Genomic DNA, 18,609 nt, shown 5'->3' with positions numbered 1-18,609 from the left:
AACACATCATAGATCTGAATGAATGAAATATTTTAACCTGTATTTAACTAGGCAAGTCAATTAAGAACAAACTCTTATTTTCAATGACGGCCTAGGAACAGTGGGTTAACTGCCTGTTCAGTGGCAGAACGACAGATTTGTACCATGTCAGCTCGGGGATATGAACATGCAACCTTTCGGTTAGTAGTCCAATGCTCTAACCACTAGGCTACCCTGCCGCCCCACATAGTTGAATGTGCTGACAACAAAATCACACAAAAATGATCAATGGAAATCAAATTGATCAGCCCATGGATGTCTGGATTTGGAGTCACACTCAAAATTTAAAGTGAAAAACCACACTACAGGCTGATCCAACTTTGATGTAATGTCCTTAAAACAAGTCAAAATGAGGCTCAGTAGTGTGCGTGGCCTCCACGTGCCTGTATGACCTCCCTACAACACCTGGGCATGCTCCTGATGAGGTGGCGGATGGTCTCCTGAGGTATCTCCTCCCAGACCTGGACTAAAGCATCTGCCAACTCCTGGACAGTCTGTGGTGCAACGTGGCGTTGGTGGATGGAGCGAGACATGATGTCCCAGATGTGGTCAATTGGATTCAGGTCTGGGGAACGGGCGGGCCAGTCCATAGCATCAATCCCTTCCTCTTGCAGGAACTGCTGACACACTCCAGCCACATGAGGTCTAGCATTGTCTTGCATTAGGAGGAACCCAGGGTCAACCGCACCAGCATATGGTCTCACAAGGGGTCTGAGGATCTCATCTCGGTACCTAATGGCAGTCAGGCTACCTCTGGCGAGCACATGGAGGGCTGTGCGGCCCCCCAAAGAAATGCCACCCCACACCATGACTGACCCACCGCCAAATCGGTCATGCTGGAGGATGTTGCAGGCAGCAGAACGTTCTCCACGGCGTCTCCAGACTGTCACATCTGTCACGTGCTCAGTGTGAACCTGCTTTCATCTGTGAAGAGCACAGGGCGCCAGTGGCGAATTTGCCAATCTTGGTGTTCTCTGGCAAATGCAAATGTCCTGCACGGTGTTGGGCTGTAAGCACAACCACCACCTGTGGACATCGGGCCCTCATACCACCCTCATGGAGTCTGTTTCTGAACATTTGAGCAGACACATGCACATTTGTGGCCTGCTGGAGGTCATTTTGCAGGTCTCTGGCAGTGCTCCTCCTGCTCCTCCTTGCACAAAGGCGGAGGTAGTGGTCCTGCTGCTGGGTTGTTGCCCTCCTACGGCCTCCTCCACGTCTCCTGATGTACTGGCCTGTCTCCTGGTAGCGCCTCCATGCTCTGGACACTATACTGACAGACACAGCAAACCTTCTTGCTACTGCTCACATTGATGTGTCATCCTGGATGAGCTGCACTACCTGAGCCACTTGTGTGGGTTGTAGACTCCGTCTCATGCTACCACTAGAGTGAAAGCACCGCCAGCATTCAAAAGTGACCAAAACATCAGCCAGGAAGCATAAGAACTGAGAAGTGGTCTGTAGTCACCACCTGCAGAACCACTCCTTTATTGGGGGTGTCTTGCTAATTGCCTATAATTTCCACCTGTTGTCTATTCCATTTGCACAACAGCATGTGAAATTTATTGTCAATCAGTGTTGCTTCCTAAGTGGACAGTTTGATTTCATAGAAGTGTGATTGACTTGGAGTTACATTGTGTTGTTTAAGTGTTCCCTTTATTTTTTTGAGCAGTGTATTTAGTTTAATTTAAGCTACTTCTAAAACTGCCTTCCCTATTAGCAAAAATGGAAGCCATGCTTGAAACTATATTTTGACAAAGAAGTTTATTTTGAACCAAGGTTATTTTCCCTTTATGCAGTAAGCATGTCTCTTAGTACTAATTATCATATTATTTTACCTTTCCAAAATGAAAACAAAATATAAAGAAATGTTGATTTAAATGCATCAAGGTTTGCGCAAAAATAATACAATTAAAGCAATGTGCACACATACTAAAAACATTTTTAGAGCATGTCTTTTATATAATAGGTTAATTTAAATGAGATTAATCTGTATACTGTTTTACAAAGTAACTTCATTACGGCTCTAAATACATTCAATATCAACAGTTTAAATAACATACATGGATCGTTCCACAAAATGAGTGCCTTTTGCGTCCCTTTGGTATTTTACGTAGAAATTGTGCATCAATATTGAATTTTAAAAGCCTGTTATATTTAAAGGTGTGCCCTTTAATATAGACCACATTCAACAAATCAGATTTTTTTATATGAATGAAGACTTGCTAAAGTGCCAAAATTCTGCATTTTGACATGTTCCTCCATGCACTCTGACTTCCAGGAAGAATTTAACCCACAAAACCCTAAGATTTATCCAAGTTTAAACCATCATTGTAAAGTCCTAGTTATTTTATTTGCTTTGACAAAGTAATTTTATGAAGATTATTTAATGTGAATAATTAATTATTTAATGGTGAATAATTTTAAGGTAAAAAAACAACAACCTGGCATTCATTTTAAGGTCAACCCTGTTACGTGAACTGAACTTTTGTTTAAATTTGTGAAACGATTCCTTAAAAAAAAGGAAAAGAAACATTGAACATCTAATAGTCAAATCCTATTGTAAAATCAGGTGAGCTGGTTCTACTCTTTTTGGCCATTTTCTGGTGTTCTGTGGGAGCATAACACGTTAACCCTGTTACCCATAGATAGATTAAACAGGCTAATTCTTTTGGGAACATTTATACTTTTTTCTTAAGCTTGCATTCAATTGCCCATCCCTGTTGCACACACAACTTCCATTTCCCCTGTCACGAGGGGATTTATGTCTGATTTAAGATGACATCTTCAACCCTGTTACTTTCAAATGTTTTTTTTTCTTCTCACCAAGTTATACACCTCAAAAGGCATCGAATTGGTGGAACGACCCACATGTATCGAATCATTTATACAAAATGTATCAGATCCAATTCTGGTTGTATAGCATACAGTACAGGTGTATGGCTTTGGAACACCACTCCAGCTGTGACTATCAACGTTTTGGGAAACAATCATACTGCTCAAAATCTGTCAAACAATAACAGCAGTTGAAAAAAATATATGATTAAAACGTTGAATACGTTTGCATCCGTCAATCAGTTAACCTTTCCGGATAGCTTACTCATACTGATGTTATAATAACTTATATAAACCATAGGCCAGGAAAGTTGAGTGAAACAGTAAGGAACTTGTTAAGAGAATGACATTATTGTGGTCAACATGGCCAATGGTACCTGCCCAAAAATAGGGAATACATATGACATTAAAGAGAACTTCAGTCTAGCTCTTGCATCGGTCTAAGCAGGGAACAGACACTGCTATCCAAATTATACCAAATCTCAAATAAAACAACAAAATGGTAAAAATGTAACCCTTCGTAAACTCTACGTAAAAACGTAAGGAAAAATCACCAACAAAGGAAGTATAGCAAAGGAAATAGTATAACCAGTATATTAATAATGTTACTGATGGCCCATATTCATGACCATATCACTCGCTGTTAACTGTTGGCTGCTGCCCTGCTGGCTGCCCTGTTATCTCCTTTGTTCTACGGAGCTGTGCCCCTTTCTCCTCCATGCAGATGTCACAGCCCCACACTGCCGACACCTCTGCTGTCAACAGGTTATAAGCTGTCTCAGTCATTCCAGTACAAACCCTGTGGAACCATTTTTGGCATGAGGCCTCACACAGGATAGCTTCCTGGTCATCATTCACTTCATTCAGGCATATTCCACATGGAAACACAGGCTCTGTGGAGGAGTGGCTAGGCCTGTTGGGATGCATCAGTGTCTTATTGATGACCACACCACCACCTCCGTTGCTTCTACTCCGCTCCAGGGGGGCTGCCTCCATGTGCCTGCCTGACTGTGGGGACTTCTTCAGAGAATCATTATTGGGATGGATGATGCCGTTGATTTTCTCTGTGGTGTTAGGCTGACTTGCACCCTGACAGACCAGGGCGCCTCTATTCTTTGATTTCAGGTCGACAGAGTTTTTCTGACCCATGATCTCCTCTGAGCCATGGCTTCGTTTGCGTGGAGATGTATTCTGGGATGTACTTTTGCTTGACACCACCTCACTCATGTCCTGTTTAGGTGTGGGTGTATTGGACTGGGTAAAGCTGTTGTTTTGCTGCTGCCGAATAAAACCGGGACTAGAGTCCATGCCGGGTCGGGGAGGTGGATTCCCAATTGGGATGACCGCTGATCTAAAGCTCGGGCCCATGTCAGAAGAAGTGCTTTGGGTCACATTATGCAGATGCACCTGATTTAAGTTGCCACGGGGACCTGGTCTGAAAGATTGATTGGGTGGAAGTGGCATGATACTGTTGTTGTTGTTTAATGGTGGATGGTTACCATAATTGGGATTTTCATGGTAACCATAGTTAAAGCCGGGGGGTCGATTGAACCCCATGCCCATTTGAGTCTGGGCAAAAGGGTGGAGCTGGTTTCGTATCTGGTAGGGACCCCTGTAAGAAGAGGGCATCCTATTGAGCATGAGGTGGTCCATCCTGGGCGGGCCATAGCCACTGCAGCCAGGGTAGTGCGGGTTGCCAAAATATGGGTTCCCAGAGGACAGAGGCTTGAAAGATGGTGCGTTGTAGTTGTCATCAAAAGGATTGGCAGCCACTAGGTGGTCGGCACTTCGGTTTGGTGATGGAGCATACTCAGATAGGGGAGCGAAGAAAGGAGCCTGGGGACACACATGAAAAGGCAATGATAAAGGTAGTTGTTACAGAACTATGTAAGCAGCATCAAACACTTCACTATCAACAGCCATTCAGAGAACTTGTCAAAGGTTTGATGAATAATTGAGCAGCATATTAGTTTTGTCTTGAAATAACATTGTTTGACTGAATGAGTTTGGTCAATATTGGAAACCACAAGATTTTTGACCTATACAAAGAAAGGGAATCTCAGAAAGTTAGACTATTGACTATTGTATTTTACCTGTGCGTTCGACTTGCACTTTTTCTTGTCTGGGCTATCCAGCAGAACACCTGGCCCTCCTAGATCATCAAGCCCACCATCTCCACCTGAGAAGGAAAACCACACAAAATGTTATAAAGTCATATAAAATGCAGGTTTCCCATTAAACTACAAGGCACACTTTTCACTCTGACAGACATTGTATAGAAAACTTACTTGTGGCATGCCAATATGTTGAACAACACAGAACTTGTTTAATTTTCTCATGAATGGCTTATTGCCTACACCTTCGTGAAGTCCATGTGCAAGCAGTGTCAGGATTAAATTATAAGAAAGGCTGGCTGCACACTGTTTTCATGTAGTTTAACCAAATGTCAATGGTCCAATCTTCTCCATTGAGAATAATCTAAAATGTTTGGCAGCTTGCTGCCCCTATCACGTTGTCCAAGTTGCCCCTATGATATGCGGCAAGCTGTAAACTCATGTAACCTAAGTATGGTATAGTCAGTATACTTGGTAACCAGAACCAAATTACCAGTACTCAGCAGTAGCCTCTCCTCCTCTCCAGGGTATATTACCACAATAGATCAATACAGTAGAACTCTGTAACTCACCCCTTTAAAGTAGTGTACTAAATAGGCAATAGGATGCCATTTGGGGCCTAACCCTGGTCTATAGAGTTCCTGACAGCCTCCCAGTCTTCATACACGGTCGGTAACCAACATCCTCCTAAAGGCTCCACAAGGATGCAAAGGTACATTAAAGGCTCAATCACAAAGACGTGTTGGATTGTTATGCCACTACAATGGCTGGTATCTATTATCTACTGGGTCTGGGGGGGTCATACTGGGCTCTTAACTATTAGCCTATACACACAGCTCTGTAAATATGTCAAACATGTAACAGTTTTTCAATGCTATTAAAACCACCCAAATCTTCTCCTTTGGTGGGCTAGTTTGTGTAATTGTTATAAAAAATAAATAAATTGCAAAACAGTAGGCTAGCTCTTGTATGATAGCCTACAGTAGACTACTGGCGCATGTGATGAATGATCATCAATGTTTTCAATTTCTGTAGCCTATATCTTGTTGTTATAAATAAATAGGGCCTACAGTTTATGCAACATAATTTGTCCCACAGAGGTAAAACAGACAGTCTGTTAACTAAATGCACTTCATATACCGTTCACGGCAATAAGAAAACCTCAGCTGGCTACATAAAAAAAAAAACTTCGTGGCAGTTCCAAATTTGCGAACACATTCCGATAGTGAAAGTTTTGTTGAACTTTCCACGTTAGATTAGATTTGGATAGTTTACGATATTTTTTTTTCAACTGAAAATGCCAGCGCTGTCTATTTATTTGGAGTTTCATTCAATACATCAAAGGCCTTGAGGTAGGCCGATAAGCTCCTTCAACGTCGTAATTATGGTCGAGACTTGTGTGCAGCGTGTCGTGCCCCCACAGACAGCAACATACCACGCGCAGGAAGGGAAAAATATCGAAAACGCGCATTACCTCGGGTTCTTTTGAGCGAGAAGGTATCTTTATCCTGTTCTTTTGACATTACAGAGCTTCTTACATGACTTAAACGTGCATAATTGTGCTGAAAAGGTAACAGTACCCGACCGCTCTCTCCCCCCAGGAGCAATCACAACTATCTGTGACGAGGATAGCTGCAATCGCTTGCAAAGTTTGGGAGGAGCAGACAAATTCAACTTCATGATATCCTGTGTCACGCTGGGAAATTATTGTTAACATTGTATCATTGTCACATATTTCTCTACGTGGCACATGACTGGAACTTGTAAAGCACGATTAATATTAGATTTTGACAAACGGAACCTTTGTGTGACAGCACAGAGACCCCTCCACATTGGCATGTTGAATGTGTCTGCACTGCCGCTCCGTCAGAAGTGTCGGTGTATTGTGATGAATCGCTGATGTAATGATTCGACTGGGGCGGAAGCTAATAAGTCCAGTCTGGATATTTAGTGGCAATATCGGTCTGTCTAATAACTGTTTGTTTATTTGAAGTTTATTACATACTTACCACTCTCTTTGGATGAGTTTTGCGCTATTCATTTTCTGAAGTGTTATCTCCTTAATCATGATGAATTGCAGCCTAATAGGCCTAACTTCTCTACACACTTCAAAAGTTGTTTTTACTGTAGGAATAGGCTACAGTATTTACAAAAATAAAAATGTTTACTAAATTAAAATAATAAAGTTGTTGTTTAGGCTACACTATAGATTTTTTTGTTTCTTTTTCACAGCCATCTATGGACACCATTTTTTTTGGTAGGTTACAGATCTCTCCAAACAGAGGCTCTACTGTCATACACATGGGGTTAAACAATCCATGTATTGACTTTTCTCATCCATTAACAGTAATGAATTGCTGCTTTTCAGATAAGGGAAGACCAATGATTGGATGGACTGTAATAACTGAAGATAATGCCAGAGGGGCCTTTAACTGACTACAGGAAGCCTTCAATCTTTGGCCCCAAATATCCGGTGGGGAAGACAACCATTGTCACAAAATGGACCAAAGGACATGACCTTACAAGTGCACTCCAGGGTCTGTGTACGTTTTGTTATTTTGATTTCCGAGTGAAAATGGAGAGTGAAAAACAGAACATCAACTTATTTTCTCACAATGTGAATTATTGTGTGGATTATAATTAACTGACAGTGTTGTAAGGGTTGATACCTTTTTTGTTAGGGCAAATCAAGTCTGACATTTTAATGTAGAAATGACAAACTTTAGAAGCCTTTTTTAAACCTTGAATACATTGCAAGTTTGCATTTTCTGCTGTGCAGGAAATTTCCTGCAACAACAGGCTGATCAAATTAAGATCATACACCTGTATACATTTATAGATGTAGGCCAATTGTCGTAGCAAAAGCCGTGTTCACAATTGAAGAGAATAGCGTCTGTCTGCCTTTCAGTCAGCAGGAAAGGATGTTGATGAGCTATAAACCATATCAATAAAAAGGCTTATTTTAACTTACTGTATTGGCTACAATAACAAAAATCACGAAACATACATGGACCCTCCAGGTAAGCCTCATGTGTCCCTTCCATGCCCCACACGCTGATAGAATGGAGACCACCAAGTTCAACTTCAAGAATTAATAGCAAACAAAAATTCATGGCAATATGCATTGTGTGATCAACTATGGCAAATGTGTGAGTTACAAAGAAGGTTATTATAAAAACTACTGATACAAACAAATATTAGAGTATCATTATAAAACTATTAAACTGTATTAGAGTAACAATGAGGACAGACATACCAATACGTGAAAGAAAGTTCACATTGTTTATTTTTTATTTAAACTCAATCAGTCATTCTGAGAATAATTTGTTTAAATTATTTGTAACTTTAATTGGACAAGTAGGCTAACATTTTCGTCATGAAGAAAGTTGTAGTAAGGACCAAGGCTTGCCTGAATATCTTGAAGAAAAGCTGTTGGTGTGTGATCAAAGAGCAAACAGAAAAAAGGAAAACAAAACATTAACACAAAATAATGACAAAAGGTACATTCAATTTCAAGGCCTGTGCCTGCTCTTACTATAACTTTGAAACACAACAATGTGAGTCTGTATTGGTTACACAGACTTCCAATGTTGTGTCCCAAAGCTACTCTCACTACAACTGTGAAGCAGCTGTGGGTTCCCCTGAGTTTAACTGTAAATGACCCACAGGGCTCCACCATTGCAGCTAAAGCCATCAGCACATCCTTTATAGAAAAGCGTGACTGCAGAAGTAAAGAGGACTCGGAGCACCAGATAATTATGATTCACACCAAGTCCTCCACTTTAGCCCTTTATATTCACATGTAAAAAATAAAAAAAGGAGAACACAACTCTTGAAATTAAAGAGACACAGGACTGGATCTGCATCACTCATTCTTCCATAACACTGACCCCCTCTGACTATAGCATCCATCACATCTCTATCAAAAGCTGGAAGAGGAACCTGAGGTAGAAGACGGTATATCACTTATCGGACATTCACAACCAATACAAGAATGCAGAACCCTCTCAAACATTCTGATTCTGAAAACATATATAAGAATGAGAACCCTATGGCTACTCTTTATCACAATTGAAAAGACGAACAATACTATTACTGCTCAATAATAACTTGTCTATTCCAGTTTTTAGTTGTTATCAGAGAGCTGGATTGCGGTCACTGGGCATTATAACAATACAGAGGATTACACATGTAAATAAAAAGCAAAAACAACTAAAATATTCCATATACAATATGAACTTGACATTTTAACACAGCTTTTCAGACTAATGCTCATCTACAACAGTTTAAAGGGGTATTCACATTCGTATCAAAGATTAATACATTTTAGGCATCTAGGAAAAAACAAAATTCAGTTGGTACTTTCTCAAAACTGGGGTATACGAAACCCCAAAGAAATAACAATAATATATTTTTCTCCTCCAGTGAGGAAAACGTTAAAAAGAATGTAGAGAAATGTCTTTTTTACTTCAATGACAAATAACAATGCACGTTTAAAAGCACTAATGGTGTACAACTTTCATCATGGTTTGTGGTCTAATAGACACCCATTTATTAAGTAGTAATAAAAACCTAAATGGAGATAAAGCTTTTGGAACCATATAAAATGAGAAAATATCATGCAAAGATATGAGTCTAAATGGATCTTTTGCCAATGCGCAACAGTGAACTGAATTCTTTGGTATACATTGTTTGCCATTCAAAAGAAAGTAAAACTGATTGTGTCACACTTCATGCAAACCGTCATCCTATTAGTTAGAAATCCGTTGATTGAAAATACTGTTGCAATGTAGGATGAGAATCAATATAATATACTGTATTTAGCTCTGCATATAATTTCCCCCTACAATGTACACATCTAGTTGCAACAGTAAAGCTCTAAAGAAAACCAATAATAGGGTGATTTGGTTAATGTGCATGACATTGATTATTGTCATTTTAACCATTATCAAGGGCCCAAAATCCTGGGGGCACTTTCTGAGAGAACCCGCATCTCAACTCAGTTGGTCACAGAACGGGGGCACACATGTGCAAGGCGTTCGATTTTTGGTCTAATACATGAGAAAAAACTCATTGTAATTTTCCCAGGGGCCCGCTGAGAGATCAAAAACAAACAGAGGGAGCAAACAATTACTTTGTATGATAGCATCAGTCACCGCTGCACATTGGCTGTGATCAACAAATCAAACTAATCTGACAAGTGCTAAACTTATTTTTCTACTCTATGGTAAAGTATCAACTACTTAAAGAACAAACAGGTAACTCAAATCTGTACTCAGTAGTACATAAACGTAGACAAAAATAGATATCTTTAGAGATAAAATGTTTTCTTGGTGTTCATTCACTTCCATCGCACTGATTTAACGCTTTTGGTTTTCAACAATCGTTCTTCACACTTCTCCCATCCCCATGTGTAAAAGAGTTGGACCTCAGATGGATCGGACTTTGGTATAGGAGCCTTTCTAGTTTGTCTCCTGACATCTGAGGGTCTCTTTCCCCATTAAGGCCATTTATAAAGCTTTTAAGGTCTGCTGTATTGAAATGTGTCGACACAAGCATTTTTGGTATGTTCTTTCCCAAAATAACCAAAAAGATCGCCTGCCATACCACAGACACATGATTCCAACTGAATTCAAACAGGTTTTTCCACCTGTGAGTAGGGCATCACAAGGCTCTGAACCGTAACTGACAATGTTCTAGAGATACATTCATAACAGATCTATGGCAACTACCCTCTACAACGAACAGCTCAGCACTAAGAAGATACCCTGTCAGTCAACCATGGAACATTACACATGGCTTTTCAAATGTACTAAACCTAGTTCCCTGAGTTCAGGAGAATAATAACACAACAAAATAATGCTTAAAAAGAGGTAGTATAAAACAGGAATTGCAAGGAAAACTGCACATTGACAACAAAAAATCTTAACCATTATTACTATGGATAACCTGAAAAGTGTCATACTGGCTTACTGAATTTCAGCAATTTATGTAGTAAATTGTACTGGCCCTTAATCTATCATAGCCAAGTAACCTGAGAAATAGTCCAATTAACCTGTGATAAAAATAAAACGACAAAGCTTTAAGTGAGATTTGCAGTACCCTTACAATCCCGTACTTCATTACAAACAAGGAGGAAAATGAATACGGGACTATTCTGACCTAGTAAAAACAAATTGCCATCAGGACGCATTAGTTGTTCCATAAAGGAAGAGACCCCTTCCATAACTCAGATATAAGTCATTATCATTAAATATATAGTTGGAGTTTACCGAGAGGTAAACTGAGGTAGATAATCAGCAAAAGAAGGGCTCACTCTACACTTTGCTCCAGTGATAAACTCTTAAATAATGTCAGAAATGTAACAGTCACATTTCACATTTTTGACAATCTCTTGAAACATTCATGGTGGGTGAGATTTCGTTCAAACACATACAAACATTTAGAATAAAAAATAAAATGAGTACACATTCACAAGAAGATTCTTTGATTAAAATCACCAGAACCCAAACCAGAGCCCAGTTCTTCCAAAGACCTGGATTTTTGGATAACTGCTCATTGTCTTTTAGAACAGTGGAGTGACTTTAGGGTTGAGAGATTGATGAGAGGTCACACAGACTGCTAGAGAGAAAGTGCAGGCTGGGAATTGTCTGGGGCCTGATCGTGATGATGGTTGCACGGTTTCTCCATGGAATCTCCAATCTCCAGGTCGAGGTGAGACTGCTGCCCCAGCTCACCCTCACTCTCCTGGGCAGGACTGCAGCCTGACCCCCCACTCTCCTCCTCTTTCAGAGACGCAGTGCGGTTGGTCATCTCTATGTCGTCGTGAGAGTAACGGCCCGAGTCGCCTGTCTCGTGGCTGCCGTCGCTGTTGGAGGAGCCCTCGGTGTCACCAGGTGGGCCAAACAGGACCTGCAGGGAGGTGGGCTGGTTGGGTGACGACAGAGACTCATCCTCGTAGCACAGCACTGTTGCTCCTGGCTGGTACGAGCAGATTCCATGGCTTTTCCTCTGGATCTGAGTAAGTAAGAAAGGGTGAACGAAGGGAACTCATATTGATAAAAGGAGGAATAGCTGCTGGTCACTTCATATTGTGTTCTATTTAAGTAATGTTATGTTACTTGAACACTTTTGTTTTATCTTCCTTACCTGGCTTTTCTTAGCATTCATTTTTTTCTGATTTCTGAAGGAAAACCATTTATTTTTCTTCTCAGTGATTGGATAAACTGGTCCAAGGCTATTGATGATCAAATTTGTGCCACCCTGGAAATTAAATGAAATGTGCAAATCTCTGAATCTGTCTACATTGGTTATTTTCCATGTACTTTGGAGACATAATGCAAGAGGAAATGTTAGAGGAAAGGAAGGGTGTAATAGAGCCATATCCCCTTACCTTGGCATCAATGAAGTGGTCTGCTCTCATCATTGGCACCATGACATCAGGATTCTCAGCCTGGCCCTCAGAGCCCAGGTGGACCGAAGCAGAGGGGACCTGACCAGCCTCCTGCCTGATGGCTTTAGTAGCTGACGATTTTCTGTCAAACAATCCTACAATATTAATATAGAAATAACAGCAGAGGTTCTATCCAAACCAATGGGGCAGTCAGAAAAGTAATGTCATATCAAATTACAACAAAAATCACACTGAATCTGTTAAAATGGTTACCTGTTTTTGCCTCTGCAGGCAAGGATGAAGGCACAGATGATGATGCAGATCAGTGCAATGCAAACCCCCACGATGATCCCTGTCATTGACTTCTGGTCCAGGTGGTAGAAGCCACCAGAGAACACTGCAAGACAGTTGTCACAAGTGATGAGACAGCCACTGGAGACATACACTCTTATCTAGGCTCTCTGTGGGTACTACATCTCCACACTGTATCAAAATCAATACAACTGGCAATCACCTCCCCTGACATCACAGAGATGTATTAGTGTAAATAATTTAGCAGGAGACCAAGGCTGCAGGCAAAGCTATTGAATTTGAATTACATCTAGTAGGTCAAGTGACGACAACAAGAGGAATCCTGTCATGAAAGTCAATGAAAGAAAGACCAAGTATGCACCACATTAGTCACTAACCTGTAGCTGAGCCATGGGAGCGCCTTGGGTTGTGACCGGAGGTGGACCCATCGCTCTGCACGGCCAGTTCCACGGTGTGTGAAAACGGCCCGTCTCCCATATCGTTGGACGCAGACACCTTGACCAGGTAGATGTTCCCCGGCTGTAGGTTCTCCAGTAGAGCCATGGTGATGCTCCCTATCACCGAGAAATAAGTGATTAGTGACCTATGTCAACCCATTTCAGCCTCAGCAATAAAAGGAAATGGACATGTGAATATTGTTTCAACACGCTGCGGTGTTGCCATTTGCCACGTGGTAATAAATATAGCTGTTCAAATTCATCTCTAAATAAATGAACTGGAGGAAATATGTCAGGCCTGATTTTTTTTCAGCTCCTCTCTCCTGTTTTCAACTGACTCATGAAGAGCAGGGGTTTATAATTCAGTGGAAAAAAACATAACCTGAGGCATATGGGGGGATATTTGTGACCAGATTCTCAGGCAAAGGACAGAGGGTCAGGGATCAGAGGGCTCTAACACCCCCCCCCCGTACCACCCAGCTCCACTGAGGTCTCAGCAGTAACGGTTGGGGTGACAGGGTTGATTTACAGTGGTGGGGGGCTGGAGCAAGGCAGGATGGCTTTGTGAACAGCCTCACTTTTGACCCCCTCACCTGTGGCTTAGGAGGAAAGATCAGATGCCTCACATTTCCTGGAGTCATCTGCTCCCAATTACGGCTATGCTACCCAGAATCTGTGTTCTTTACCCAGGAGCTGGACACTCTCGCAGCTGGCCAATATTACTTACTGCCACACGTCAGGCCTTTGGGTACACAAAGCATATGTGTGTGTTGCTATGGCCACATTAACTATATGGTAGTAGTCCATAGTGACTACAGCACTCTTGACCAGTGTGTTTCAGGTTGAATGATTATAATCTTGAGGAGAATGAGAATATTGGACCTAAAGCCACAAAGACAAATCATACCCCACCCAATGCTAAAAAAACAACTAAGTATATAATCCATCATTTGATTGGTAAGACAACAGGAGGGGGTTATCTAAAAACAACCAGACATCTCAAGGACTAGTAACAAATACAGAAATGGAAGGGAGGAAGAAATGAGTTGATTTCCAATGGCCTGTATGGTGTGGAGCTGGGGCAGGGCTCTTTGTCTCTGCAGCCCAGTTTAGGATGCAGCTCATCTCTCTCTTTCTCCCTCTTTGGCTCACCTTCTCTCTGCAGCACCTTCCACTCTCCAGCTATCCAGGCCTTCCTGGAAGCGTAGAGGATGGTATAACGTGTCACCGCCAAGTTGGGCTCATCTGGAAGTTTCCATGACACCAGCGCTGTGTCGCCCTCGATCAGAGTCACTTTCACACCTGACGGTGGCAGAGTAGGTGCTGAGGAGGAAAAAAATGCCAGTTTTACCCCTGAGGCTAAATCGCTGATGAAGATGTACAACTATCATAAACAAAAAAACAAAAAATTGCTCTTCGTAACTGGTAATGAGTTGAGGAATACTGAAAATGTAAGTTTGAACCAGGGCCTACACCATAGCGACATTTCAATCAGAGTAGGTTCTTTGATGTCACTCAAAATGACAACTACATCTCACAAGCTATGGCCCTTGCTTATGATTCCTTTCCCTAGAGATGTGTAATAATGCAGTGAGAGTGAGCATATAGACTACTGAGCAGTTCAATGAATTTGCTCCTGTGTCTTTCTCATCTTTTCATGAGCAAAACACCATTGGAGGGAAAATGAGAGCTCATTGGCAAGGATCTGTCAAGTGATTGCGCTCTAGTTGTGATTTGTTTGCAGAACGCAGAGCCTTATGGATACGTGACTGCGAGAGTCCTGGTGAGATAAGCAGTCTTAAGACGCTGGAATTATTGTGCCTAAATATTCTATTTCAGTAGGCTAGGAAATACCATCGGAGCCCAAAAAAGGTTGAGAGTATATTCTATTCATCTATACAGCATGTGCTGCTGTATAAAGCCATGTTGGTGCTCACCTTCAGGCAGAGTGCTCTGGTAGACCACAGGGCTCCAGGGGCTGGACAGTTGGTCAAGGTGCAGGCGGACAGCAAACTCATATCTGGTGTTGGGCTCTAAGTCCGGGACCAGAATGTTCTTCTCAGCACTGTAGAGGAGAACCACAGTGATAAAAAATGGATTTACAGTTGAAGTTGGAAGTTTACATAGCCAAATACATTTAAACTCAGTTTTTCACAATGTCTGACATTTAATCCTAGTAAACATTTCCTGTCTTTGGTGATCCTATTTATTTTAAGAATGTGAAATGTCAGAATAATAGGAGAGAGAATTATTTATTTCAGCTTTTATTTATTTCATCACATTCCCAGTGGGTCAGAAATTACATATACTCAATTAGTATTTGGTAGTATTGCCTTTAAATTGTTTAACCTGGGTCAAACGTTTCAGGTAGCCTTCCGCAATAAGTTGGGTGAATTTTGGCCCATTCCTCCTGACAGAGTTGGTGTAACTGAGGCCTCCTTGCTCGCACACGCTTTTGCAGTTCTGCCCTCAAATTTTCTATAGGATTGAGGTCAGGGCTTTGTGATGGCCACTCCAATACCTTGACTTTCTTGTCCTTAAGCCATTTTACCACAACTTTGGAAGTATACTTGGGGTCATTGTCCATTTAATAGACCCATTTGTGACCAAGCTTTAAACTTCCTGACTGATGTCTTGAGATATTACTTCTATATAGCCACAGAATTTTCCTACCTCATGCTGCCATCTATTTTGTAAAGTGCACCTGTTCCTCCTGCAGCAAAGCACCCCCACAACATGATGCTGTTTTGTTTCATCAGACCAGAGGACATTTCTCCAAAAAGTACGATCTTTGCCCCCATGTGCAGTTGCAAACCGTAGTCTGGCTTTATGGCGGTTTTGGAACCGTGGCTCCTTCCTTGCTGAGCGGGCTTTCAGGTTATGTCGATATAGGACTCGTTTTACTGTGGATATAGAATATTTTGTACCGGTTTCCTCCAGCATCTTCACAAGGTCCTTTGTTGTTGTTCTGGGATTGATTTGCACTTTTCGCACCAAAGTACGTTCATCTCTAGGAGACAGAACGCGTCTCCTTCCTGAACGGTATGACGGCTGTGTGGTCCCATGGTGTTTATACTTGCATACTATTGTTTGTATAGATGAATGTGGTACCTTCTGGCATTTGGAAATTTCTCCCAATGATGAACCAGACTTGTGGAGGTCTATAATATTTTATCTGAGGTCTTGGCTGATTTATTTTGATTTTCCCATGATGTCAAGCAAAGAGGCCCTGAGTTTGAAGGTAGGCCTTGAAATACAACCACAGGTACACCTCCAATTGACTCAAATGATGTCAATTAGCCTATCAGAAGCTTCTAAAGCCATGACATCATTGTCTGGAATTTTCCAAGCTGTTTAAAGGCACAGTCAACTTAGTGTATGTAAACTTCTGACCCACTGGAATTGTAATTAAGTGAAATAATCTGTCTGCAAACAATTGTTGGAAAAATTACTTGTGTCATGCACAAAGTAGATGTCCTAACCAACTTGCCAAAACTATAGTTTGTTAACAACAAATTTGTGGAGTGGTTGAAAAGCAAGTTTTAATGACTCCAACCTAAGTGTATGTAAACTTCCGACTTCAACTGTATACTGTATATGGAGATTATTAATCTGATCCAATACTTTGGCAATTAACCTGCAAATTCTTAAATCTGTACTAAGTGCCATCCTGAGTTCTATGACCATACAAAGCACCCTCTATCCAGTTAAATGACTATGTACATGGAGTATGAAGAGGAAGGTATTATATAGGACTCTCACGTCTGCAGGTAGAGTACCAGGGAGGCGTTCTGAAGGCCCACAGGGTTACAGCGGATGGTGTAGTTGACGATCTGGCTGGAGGTGAAGGCTGGACGCCCCCAGTGGAGGAACACTGCAGACGAGCTGTTGGCCTTGGCATACACGTGGTGAGGGGGTGGCGGAGGGGGCACCATACGATCACGGACCGCTGATACACACAGAAAAAAGAATGCTAGAGGTACTCATGCGTCAAAGGATTGATAACCATTATTATCATAACTATCATCTATCATTATAGACAATGGTTGCTTGCATTAAGTGAAGAACTTACAGACACATCCAGGGGTGCTGATAGTCTGGTCTGCCTGGTAGCCATCTCCTATGAAACTGAACGCCAGGAGCTTCACATGGTACTTCTTCCTTGGGTCTAAAAATAACAACATTTACATATCTTTCACTGTAAACCTATGGGTATAGTATACATCATATCATAGACATGCACCTCAAATTGACCAATGTGACCTACAGTGGAAGTGAGTCTGTCTGTCCACTGGGGGGCATTACACTGAACCAGAGGCTGTGTGATTTCTCCAACCAGTGGGCTGTGAGAGTGCTGGATCAGAAAGAGCATGGCTGAGAGGTCATTGAGGTTTGGCTGTGGAGCTCTGCGACAGATGCTGAGTGCTGGGAGCCCAGTCCCTAGGTCAGTTCCTGCCCTTCTCAGGGCAATGAGGCACACAATAGAGGAGCTCCTCTATCCATCACTCTGCCTTTTCAGGGAGAATAGGGGAACCCTTCCCCCACACAGGGCTGCTGGCCAGTGGTCAGTCCTATTCAGTTCCAGGACAGGGGGGTTAAACCACAAGACAATGCCCCCCCTAGGAAAGACAGAGCGGTCAATCACATGGCCAGAGTCAGTGGCCTTACAGACCCCAGGTAGAACAAACGCTGCTAAGTTAAATGTTCTCTCTGTACCCAACAGGCCACTGATAAAAAGTTCAGGCCAAACACTATCCAAATGTTTCACTTCATATCTGCATTGATTGGTTAATTTGCCTCCTAGACTACGATCTCTTGTCATCCTGGAATAACCAGGTTACTGTGCATGATATATTCAGATAAGGAGAATAGAGTTGGAAAGGTAATACTTCATCATATTAATGTGTTATTACCCTGTTTTGTGCGTAACAATAGTATAGCTGTATTGGGTGAACCGGCTGCAGTGTATTAAAATATCATTACACAGGCAATTAAAGGAAGCTCCTGCTCCAACCTAGAGGACCTTGCTGAAATAGCTGAGGATCTATCAAACTAATGGCTTACAGCCTCCTATGAACTCCAAGTCTCTTCAATATGTCACCCATCATTACACACACAGTAGGCAGAGGAATCTGAGCAAATTATCTTCAATCTGTGAGTGCTTATCCAATACGTTTATTTTGAAAACACTGGGACATATTGATTTGCATTTCAGTCATCAGTTGTCGAAACAGCACTGAAATACAGTCTAGTCTAGAGGGAAATGAACTGCTGCACGGCCGTACATGAGATCTTACAGCACATCATAGGCCTACGTAAGAGGCTGTGGGATGACACATCATTATCCAACCGAAGAGGGGGGGGGTGTAAGTGTAGTAGGCTGTATAGAACGTCACCTATGCTTTACAGAATTATACAGCTAGATTGCAGTACTTCATGAGAAGATGTACAGGTACTAATAACATAACTAGTATCAGTG

General features: G+C 41.7%; 2 protein-coding genes and 1 long non-coding RNA gene across 4 annotated transcripts in view; 1 reads left to right on the top strand and 2 right to left on the bottom strand.

The window, feature by feature from the left end:
- Positions 1 to 1,784: 1,784 nt before the first annotated feature.
- LOC112249209 (pygopus homolog 1) lies at positions 1,785 to 6,683 on the bottom strand. Of its 2 annotated transcripts, none has more exons than XM_024418989.2 (3): positions 6,569 to 6,683; positions 4,968 to 5,053; positions 1,785 to 4,710 (listed from the first exon to the last, which is right to left on the bottom strand). In XM_024418989.2, exons 1-3 carry the CDS (start codon positions 6,666 to 6,668, stop codon positions 3,508 to 3,510), a joined length of 1,389 nt encoding a protein of 462 aa, XP_024274757.1. In that variant the 5' UTR covers positions 6,669 to 6,683; the 3' UTR covers positions 1,785 to 3,507. The 2 variants fall into 2 exon arrangements, with proteins under 2 accessions (XP_024274757.1, XP_024274759.1); XM_024418991.2 differs by having other exon boundaries at positions 6,463 to 6,665.
- On the top strand, positions 6,089 to 11,869 carry LOC121846382. The gene is made up of 3 exons (XR_006083285.1): positions 6,089 to 6,485; positions 7,357 to 7,525; positions 11,781 to 11,869. It is a non-coding gene; the product is annotated as an uncharacterized LOC121846382 (long non-coding RNA).
- Positions 8,268 to 18,609, bottom strand: part of LOC112249581 (protogenin A) — a 40,818-nt gene continuing 30,476 nt past the window's right edge. The window contains exons 11-19 of the mRNA XM_042321072.1: positions 17,203 to 17,298; positions 16,893 to 17,079; positions 15,068 to 15,195; positions 14,283 to 14,453; positions 13,071 to 13,247; positions 12,655 to 12,778; positions 12,382 to 12,523; positions 12,138 to 12,251; positions 8,268 to 12,005 (exon numbers count right to left, since the gene is read on the bottom strand). Coding sequence (XP_042177006.1) covers positions 11,610 to 12,005; positions 12,138 to 12,251; positions 12,382 to 12,523; positions 12,655 to 12,778; positions 13,071 to 13,247; positions 14,283 to 14,453; positions 15,068 to 15,195; positions 16,893 to 17,079; positions 17,203 to 17,298 — 1,535 coding nt within the window. The 3' untranslated portion in view covers positions 8,268 to 11,609. The remainder of the gene's footprint in view (positions 12,006 to 12,137; positions 12,252 to 12,381; positions 12,524 to 12,654; positions 12,779 to 13,070; positions 13,248 to 14,282; positions 14,454 to 15,067; positions 15,196 to 16,892; positions 17,080 to 17,202; positions 17,299 to 18,609) is intronic.

Source organism: Oncorhynchus tshawytscha, linkage group LG04 (genome assembly GCF_018296145.1).
Source record: "Oncorhynchus tshawytscha isolate Ot180627B linkage group LG04, Otsh_v2.0, whole genome shotgun sequence".
Taxonomy (NCBI): Eukaryota; Metazoa; Chordata; class Actinopteri; order Salmoniformes; family Salmonidae; genus Oncorhynchus; species Oncorhynchus tshawytscha.
The sequence above is the reverse complement of the archived record's forward strand: the minus strand, read 5'-3'. Positions and strand labels throughout refer to the sequence as shown.